We start from the raw sequence: 7,772 nt of genomic DNA, 5'->3' as shown, positions 1-7,772 counted from the left end.
ACCTTGTGCCCTAGCCCTACTTGCGTCTGGAGGCGGGCTCTGAGCATCTCGAGCACGTACGGGATGCCCTTGGGCTGCTTGCGCCGGGACCGGCGCGGACGACGCTTTGGTAGCTCAATCCACGCGAGTGCGCGCGCAAGGCCGTTGGTTTTGCAGAGATGCGTCACGCGCCACTGCAACACGTGAACCGGCATCGCCGCTACGAGGACGCGGTAGCGTCGGCGGTACACACAGCGCAGCACCAGTGCCTTGAAAGGGCCCCAGCGCGGCAACGCCGCACTCAGCTGTGCTCGCCGCTTGGCCGCGACAGCAGCCGGCACTTGCTCGAGCACGGGCTGTAGCGCCCGCATAAAGCAAACTCTGCGAAATGCTGATAGAAGACGCTTCAAGGTGCGCTGAAGCAGCCGCGATGTGCGCAAGACCGCGCGGATGCGTTCGTGCCGGGCGGAAGCTATGGTATGAAGGATGGACGGTACAATCGTCGACGAAAAGAGGCGGCGCAAGTGCTCTTGGCGCCAGCCATTGACGAGCGCGGGGAGGCGGCCGAGCACGCTGCGGCTGTAGCGTCGGCGGTAGACGTACTGCAGTAGTTTCTGGCGTACCGGCCACGTCGCTGGCTGCGCGAGACGGTGCTGGATGCGAGCGACCTTGGTTGCGAGAACGCAAGCCGTCAGCTGCGGCAGCACGAGGCAGCGCATGCGCCGGCGGTGCACGCAGCCAAGCAAGAAGGTGAGAACGCGCCGAAAGCTGGCGATGATTGGAGGTGTAAGAAGTGTGCGACGGCGCAGCGCATCGACTTCGTCGAGCCAGTTGAACGAGGTACCGCAAAAGCAGAGCATCGAGTCGCAGCCGTCGCCCTTGACCAGGTACAAAAAGCATTGCGGGCATTGCGCCATGTCGACGGTCTTGGCCGCGTTCTTGCGACACGAGATGCCCTTGTGATGCCCCGCAGTCTTGCACAGAAAGCACACGGGGTGGTGGCAGCACGACGTGACGGTGAACGGGTCCTTCTGTCGCCACGCGAGGAAGAGGCAGGCGCGCCGCTGTGGGTCAAAGATGCGTGCGAGAAGCGCGGACAGCAGCACGTCGAGGGGCATCGCATCTTGTGCTTGCACGACGGCGAAAAAGGCCGGCGCCGAGAGGCGGTAGCTGCAATAGGCCACCAACGGCAGAACGAACGGCTGCAACGTACTCGGGAAGAGCGCCACGAGCTGTTGCTCGGACGCGATCGTGGCCAAGTGCTCGATCGTCTCGCTGTGTACGTCGGGCAAAAGCACGTAGGTATCGTCGCAGATCGGGCACCGAATCTCGCACGACGCTTCGACCGAGTCGCGGATCGATCCGACGGCGTCCTCGCCGACGCTGTCGAGCACGCGGAAGAGGTTCATTGGCACGATGCAGATCGGGCATTTGAGCGTCGAGACGACGCCGTGGAGAATCGACGCGATGTGAACCTCAATGTACCGCTGGAAGCATGCGGCGCAGACCATGCCCATGCACGTCTCGGAGCACAGCTTGCGCAGCATTGGCCCTTGGATCGCATCGAGGCAGATGGCGCACGTCGTCGGGAAGAGGTCCATGGAGGGCGCGCCCGGCTTGGTCGACGGAATTGTCGATGGCACGAGCGCCAGCACCGCGCTGCCCGCCGGAGCCATCCTTCGGCCCTTCCGCTTGCTCGAAAATGGAAAAGATCCGCGTGGACCAGGACCATCACTCGCGTAGCATATCCGGATTCTCATCCGGATAACACCAACCGAACCATCCGCTTGTCCTGTCGCCCGACGACAACCAGCGCTCCTGCTTGCGTACAGTCTAGCTTTGAGATAACTAGATCTTTGCTGATAGACAATATTGTCCACTGCGGCATCAGTGCTCTCTCTGGCTCCTGAAGCTTGCTTACGTCTCTAGCTGTGACCCCGACCCCTAACCCAATGGAGTTGACAGCACTTGACGAGCTCGATCAAAGTAGAATCAGTCAGAGTCCATGCAGTTATATCAACGTCCCAGGACCCGTTCCGTCAACACTCTAGTAGACTGCGCTACGAGGTGCTACACCGACGCAAACGCGATACGAACTTCCTCTTCCTTGGCGTCCTTGGTCGATGCAGCGAGGAGCGACTCGCGGCGACGCTTCTCAAGCGTGGCCGGTGTTCGGTTGAGCACCATCGCGTGCAAGTGCGCTTGGAACTCGACGCGCGCGAGCTTGAGGCAGCGTGCATACTCGGTCTCGACGGTGGCCGTCACGTCACTCACGTACGCGCCTTCGGCGAGCACGAGGCTGTTGGCGCCAAGAATGCCCCAGAGCCCAAGCGTCTCTAGCGCACCAGACGGTGATCACACCACAACGCAGCTGTTTCTACCTGTGGCGCTCGCACTGGCGGCTCGCAAGCGACCGTCCAGGACGATGAGGCAGTGCGACGCCGTGCTCCCGAGCGTCACGACCGTGTCCCCGCGCGTGTGGTACTCGATCACGGGGCTCATCTCCAAGAGCGTCGCGAGCCGCGCCGGCGTCATTGGTTTGCCGGTGGCATCGGGCAGTGCAAACACGGCGTGCTTGGTGGCCAAGTGCTGGGCGAGCGCCATGGCCTATCGCCCAATGGCATCCGCTACTGGCACAGGGTTCGCTCTACCTCGGCCGCGTTGATAAATTTGGTCGACGCCGCCTGCATCTCGTAGCGGACGCTCGTGTCAAAGCTCGGCCGGTTCAGCATGCGATTCCGACGCGCGATATCCGCGTCTACCACAGCCGCTCCCGCACCAGCCAACAACTAGAGTGACGCAGTACCCAGAACGTCGTTCTCATCGTAAATGTCGTCTTGCAGGATCTCTTCGACAATGTCTTCCAGCGTGACGACGCCTTTGGTCTCGTAGTACGGGTCGCCCTAGCATGTCGTTCGCGTTATTACTAAAGATCGTGTGGCGTCAACAAAGCTCCTACCGGTCCATCGCTGTTGACGGCATGAACCACGGCCAAGTGCGTGCGACCCATCTTGAAGGCGCGGAGGACGTCGGCGAGCGGCGACTCGGGCCACACGCGGTGGACGGTGCGGCCAAAGATATGCACGAAATGCAACAGCGGCGTTTCCTCCTACAGACAACTTGTCCATATTCGTCATTTCGGTACTTCAACTATACCATCGGGTCGACAAAAATGAGATCTTTGACGAGCACGACGCCGATGATGTCGTTGATGTCGCGGGTCCAGACTGGAATGCGGCTGAAGCCCGACTGGTACATCTCTTCGAGGACGTCGCGCGTGAGGAGCGTCGACGATGACAGCGTGTACACGGACCCAATCGGCGTCATCACGCGTGCGACCGGCGTCGCCTTGTACTGCAGCGCGCCCTTCATGATGTTGATCTCGTCTGCGTCCAGCATCTTTTGTTTGAGATGAAGGTCGAGCATCTTGGTGAGCTACAGTAGCACGTCGGCTATGAGGCTAGGACACACTCTGGAGCGGGTACATACCTCGCATTTGGTAAAGTACGTGCCCATGTCCTTTCCGACGAGCCAGTCGAGGGCTACTGCAATGGGCTTGGCGAAGACGTAGAAGAGCGCAATGATGACGCGGACCACGGGCAGCGTCTTGGCCCCAATGGCTGCCGACAGGTGAGATCAGCTATCTACACGGTAGAGAGCGCTACCGAGCGGGTGCTTGGAGCAAAAGGCCTGCGGGATGAGCTCGCCAAAGATGACGAGGACGACTGTCGTGACGAGAAAGCCGAGGAGCCCTACGGTGCGACATTGGTAAATGAGGAAAAAGACTGAAGGTACCCGAGGTCATGTCGGCCATGACGATGGCCATGATCGAGTTGACAGCCACGTTCCCAAAGAGCAGCGTCGTCAACAAGAGGTGGCCGTCGTTGCGAATGGGCTGGATGCGGCGCGCGTACGCTGCGTTCTTCTTCTCTTCACAAGTCGCATGCTTGTCGTCGCCCGTCGCAATCACAATGTCGAGGCCGACCTTGTCGAGCGACATGAGGCCGAGCGTGAGGCCCGAGAAGGTCGCCGCGAGCACGACGAGGAGCACGACGCCGCCGATGCGCAGCGCCCACTCGGCGTCGGTCCAAGCCACGCTGCTGCTCACGTCGCCGCTGCCGCCATGGCCGGTCATATCTTTCTGCTCGAAACCGATATGGGCGATCCAGCAGCTAAAACCACCCAACTAGAAACCTCCCGCTTGTAGTAGAGTGTGGCCGTTACCATCAGCGACACACCAACAGACAATACTTCAAGTCGCCTACCCCTCGTGCATGCATATGAAAATTGGCAAAAATGGCGCCAACGGCTCGGCTTGCGCGAGCATAGTACCGTCCGGTGGCATCTGGAGCACTGCGCCACCCAAACCGCAGGCCGAGATGTGGCCGAAACGCCTCGGACCGACGTGGCTAAAATCACCCAATTGAAACTTGCGCCAACTACGTGGCGACAGGTAGCGACGACCCGCAACGACACCGTTCTGAAGCCATCGATGGTGCCTCCACCAGCAATGCATAAGTATATGCATCGTACATGAGCCAAGACGCGTCGCATTTTTGTTATAGTACAAAGACTACTAGGTACTACGACGAGACGGCGTGTCCACACCTGCCACGTGGTGGAGTGAAAAGTTTGGCAAGCTGCCAGGTTGTCTGGATCTCTGCGTCAACTGCCGTCCAGCGGACTGCGCCGCAACGCCATCGGCGTGTAGTACCCTGTCGGATTCGAGTACTTTTAGTACTTTAGTCGCAACGCGAGTACTCTAGTAGAAGTCGCGTGCCGACGCCGCGACCGATGGCTGTCGGCAAACTAGACGCGGTGGTCGGTGGCGCCAGTATGCATTTTCAGAGGTTTATCCGGCGTCCGGATAACGGAGGGCCACAGCGACAGCTTAGTTGCAAACTGCCAGAGTCGTCGTCACTAGTCGGACCATGGTCATGCTGAGGTCCTTGGCGAGCCTCGCGCTTCTGGCGACGAGCAGCCTCGTGGATGCTGCCTTCTACGTGCCGGGCGTGGCCCCCGAGAGCTGGGAGGAGGGCGCGGCCCTGCCTCTGAACGTCAACAAGATCACGTCGGTCAAGACGCTCGTGCCGTACGAGTACTACTACCTGCCGTTCTGCGCGCCGAGCGCGCCGGAAGAGCAGCAAGAGAACCTCGGCGAAATCATGTCGGGCGACGCCATCATGAACTCGATGTACAGCCTGCACATGCACAAGGACGTGCGCTGCCAGATTCTTTGCAAGCCGATGCACTACACGGCCGAAGAGACGCAGCGCTTCATCGACATGATCGAAGACGAGTACTACGTGCAGTGGATCCTCGACAACCTCCCGGTGCTCTACCAAGACACGAGCTACGGCGAGGCGGCCGCGCCGATCAACAAGGACCCGAACGCGCCGCTCTCGGCCGCCTACAAGCGCGGCTTCCCGCTCGGCGACATTGACGCCCAAGGCCGCTACTACATTTACAACCACGTGCGCATCGTCGTCTTAACGCACCCGGACCCGTACGCCGAGCCCGCGACGCCCAAGTGGCGTGTCGTCGGCTTCGAGGTCGTGCCCACATCCATCAACCACCTCTTCAAGGGCTCGCCATCGAGCGGCGAAGAGCTCACGTCGGTACGCCCGATCCTCCATCTTTGAATCTTCCAACGACTCATGTACCATGCTATCATAGGACACGTGTGGCAAGTTTGTCGACATTGCCGAGGTCAGCGAGGGCCACCACGCGTACCTTGAGTCCAACTCGCCGTCGACGGTGCTCTACACGTACGACGTGCAGTACGTCAAGTCGGACATCACATGGGAGCAGCGCTGGGACCGTATTCTCTCCAGCCGCGCCTCGAACGACCAGATTCACTGGTTTTCGATCATCAACTCGCTCATGATTGTGCTCTTCCTCACGGGCATGATCGCCATGATCATGCTCCGGACGCTCCACCGCGATATCGCGCGCTACAACGAAGTCCAGACGTCGGAAGAAGCCGCGGAAGAAAGCGGCTGGAAGCTCGTGCACGCCGATGTGTTTCGCCCGCCGTCGTACTCGCCGATGCTCTTCTCGGTCTTTGTCGGCACAGGCGTCCAGGTCTGCTGCATGTCGGCGGCCACGATGGTGATTGCGCTCCTCGGCCTCCTCTCGCCGGCCAACCGCGGGTCGCTCCTCACGACGCTCTTGCTGCTCTTTGTCTTTATGGGGTCGTTTGCCGGCTACCACAGCTCGCGGACGTACAAGATGTTTCACGGCAAGGACTGGAAGCGCACGATGGTCTCGACGGCCGTCTTTTACCCGGGCTGCCTCTTTGGTGTCTTCTTCCTCCTCAACTTGGTGCTCTGGGCCAAGGCGTCGTCGCAGGCCGTGCCCTTTGGCACGCTCTTTGCGCTCCTCGTGCTCTGGTTTGGCATCTCTGTGCCGCTGGTCTGCCTCGGGTCGTACTTTGGCTTCAAGCGCCCGGCGATCGAGCACCCGGTCAAGACCAACCAGATTGCGCGCCAGATTCCCGAGCAAGTCTGGTACCTCTCGACGCCGTTTGCGATCATCGTCGGCGGCATCCTCCCGTTTGGCGCGGTCTTTATCGAGCTCTTCTTCATCATGTCGGCGCTCTGGTTGCACCAGATTTACTACGTGTTTGGCTTCCTCTTCCTCGTGCTGCTCATTCTCGTCGCGACGTGCGCCGAAGTGACGATCGTCATGTGCTACTTCCAGCTCTGCGCCGAGGACTACCACTGGTGGTGGCGCTCGTTCCTGACGTCGGGCAGCGCGGCCTTGTACTTGTTTTTGTACTCGTTCTTGTACTTCTTCTCGAAGCTCAACATTACCGCGTTCGTCTCGGGGCTGCTCTACTTTGGCTACATGGGCATGATCTCGCTCACGTTCTTCTTCCTCACGGGCACGATCGGGTACTTTGCCTGCTTTTGGTTCATCCGCAAGATCTACTCGTCCATCAAGATCGACTAGAAGCGTGAGACGACGACGTAAATGCTGTTTTTTCAAAGAAAGAACCGTGTACAAACCTCCACTTCAGCGTCAACTTTAGATTTCTACGTCCGAGAGCATCGCACCAACTGGAGGGCAACAACGCGACACGCGACGCCGAGCCCGTATTGAGCATCGTAGCAGAGAGGTGCTGGTTCACTGGGACTTCGGCCATCATACGTCAAAGTCTCGACCAAGTACAACTGACCTTGGTGACGCGCGGTACGACTGTATGACAGATCCATGACGTGTCTCGTCCCGTGCATCTTTAAACTCTGCCACTATCTACTACGAAAGACGATCCTGTCTGGCTGAGTGAGGATGGAGGCTAGCGGGGATGTCGCACTAGTACCTAGCAATTGGGGTCGCGACGACGCACCAAGGCGTGACTCAAGACAAGCGACGGACGTCACAACCACTTGATTCGTTTCTGAAATTACCAGCACTCACGCAGCGCACACATTCCGGCCGAGCCAAGAAATGCAATCTCAAACGTCATATTTCGTTTTGCTTAGTCCACAATGGCATTCAACACTGCGCTTCCTCCTCGTGACGCGGTGCACAGCGTCGCGCTCATGGTCGACGATGACAAAGTGCAGGCGGCGGCGCAACGCGAGGGCTTGCAGCTCACGTATATTTCGTGGGAAGACTGCGCCCGCTTTCAGAACAGTTGCTGGGGCCCGTGCATCTCGGACATGACGCTCGTCGTCCAAGACACGTGGATGCCCGTGCTCCGGGCGCCCAACTTTCAAGGTATCAAGCGCTTCAAGATGTTTTCTGATTTGTATTTTCTTATTTACTGATGGTGGTCTTCTAGATCC

At 59.4% G+C, this 7,772-nt stretch overlaps 5 protein-coding genes across 5 annotated transcripts in view; 3 read left to right on the top strand and 2 right to left on the bottom strand.

The window, feature by feature from the left end:
• SDRG_06261 (hypothetical protein) overlaps window positions 1-113 on the top strand; it is a gene marked incomplete at both ends in the record, with an annotated part of 2,798 nt that extends 2,685 nt beyond the window's left edge. Inside the window, one exon of the mRNA XM_008612029.1 lies at window positions 15-113. Coding sequence (XP_008610251.1) covers window positions 15-113 — 99 coding nt within the window. The remainder of the gene's footprint in view (window positions 1-14) is intronic.
• A 50-nt stretch (window positions 114-163) lies between these two features.
• On the bottom strand, window positions 164-1,655 carry SDRG_06260 (hypothetical protein; the record flags this gene model as incomplete). Its single annotated transcript, XM_008612028.1, has 2 exons — window positions 164-173; window positions 229-1,655. The coding sequence occupies 2 exons, from the start codon at window positions 1,653-1,655 to the stop codon at window positions 164-166; spliced, it is 1,437 nt and encodes a 478-aa protein (XP_008610250.1).
• A 299-nt stretch (window positions 1,656-1,954) lies between these two features.
• SDRG_06259 (hypothetical protein) lies at window positions 1,955-4,123 on the bottom strand. Its single transcript, XM_008612027.1, has 9 exons — window positions 3,775-4,123; window positions 3,645-3,731; window positions 3,469-3,599; window positions 3,136-3,414; window positions 2,939-3,088; window positions 2,786-2,882; window positions 2,631-2,737; window positions 2,361-2,586; window positions 1,955-2,315 (listed from the first exon to the last, which is right to left on the bottom strand). Exons 1-9 carry the CDS (start codon window positions 4,112-4,114, stop codon window positions 2,050-2,052), a joined length of 1,683 nt encoding a protein of 560 aa, XP_008610249.1. The 5' UTR covers window positions 4,115-4,123; the 3' UTR covers window positions 1,955-2,049.
• Window positions 4,124-4,883: 760 nt separating this feature from the next.
• On the top strand, window positions 4,884-6,994 carry SDRG_06258 (hypothetical protein). The gene is made up of 2 exons (XM_008612026.1): window positions 4,884-5,597; window positions 5,656-6,994. The coding sequence occupies exons 1-2, from the start codon at window positions 4,911-4,913 to the stop codon at window positions 6,931-6,933; spliced, it is 1,965 nt and encodes a 654-aa protein (XP_008610248.1). The 5' UTR covers window positions 4,884-4,910; the 3' UTR covers window positions 6,934-6,994.
• A 478-nt stretch (window positions 6,995-7,472) lies between these two features.
• SDRG_06257 (hypothetical protein) lies at window positions 7,473-7,754 on the top strand (the record flags this gene model as incomplete). Its single annotated transcript, XM_008612025.1, has 1 exon — window positions 7,473-7,754. The coding sequence occupies one exon, from the start codon at window positions 7,473-7,475 to the stop codon at window positions 7,752-7,754; it is 282 nt and encodes a 93-aa protein (XP_008610247.1).
• Window positions 7,755-7,772: the final 18 nt, after the last annotated feature.

This window comes from Saprolegnia diclina (genome assembly GCF_000281045.1).
Source record: "Saprolegnia diclina VS20 unplaced genomic scaffold supercont1.17, whole genome shotgun sequence".
Taxonomy (NCBI): domain Eukaryota; phylum Oomycota; class Saprolegniomycetes; order Saprolegniales; family Saprolegniaceae; genus Saprolegnia; species Saprolegnia diclina.
This window is presented reverse-complemented; position numbering and strand designations above follow the sequence as displayed.

Excerpts from the sequence above, each read along its gene's own strand:
- SDRG_06258 (XM_008612026.1), top strand. The coding sequence starts at position 4,911 with ATGGTCATGCTGAGGTCCTTGGCGAGCCTCGCGCTTCTGGCGACGAGC. Across the intron at positions 5,598-5,655 it reads GCGGCGAAGAGCTCACGTCG|GACACGTGTGGCAAGTTTGT; the intron begins GTACGCCCGATC and ends ATGCTATCATAG.
- SDRG_06259 (XM_008612027.1), bottom strand. The coding sequence starts at position 4,114 with ATGACCGGCCATGGCGGCAGCGGCGACGTGAGCAGCAGCGTGGCTTGG. Across the intron at positions 3,600-3,644 it reads TTGCTCCAAGCACCCGCTCG|CCATTGGGGCCAAGACGCTG; the intron begins GTAGCGCTCTCT and ends ACCTGTCGGCAG. Across the intron at positions 2,883-2,938 it reads CCGTCAACAGCGATGGACCG|GGCGACCCGTACTACGAGAC; the intron begins GTAGGAGCTTTG and ends ACGACATGCTAG.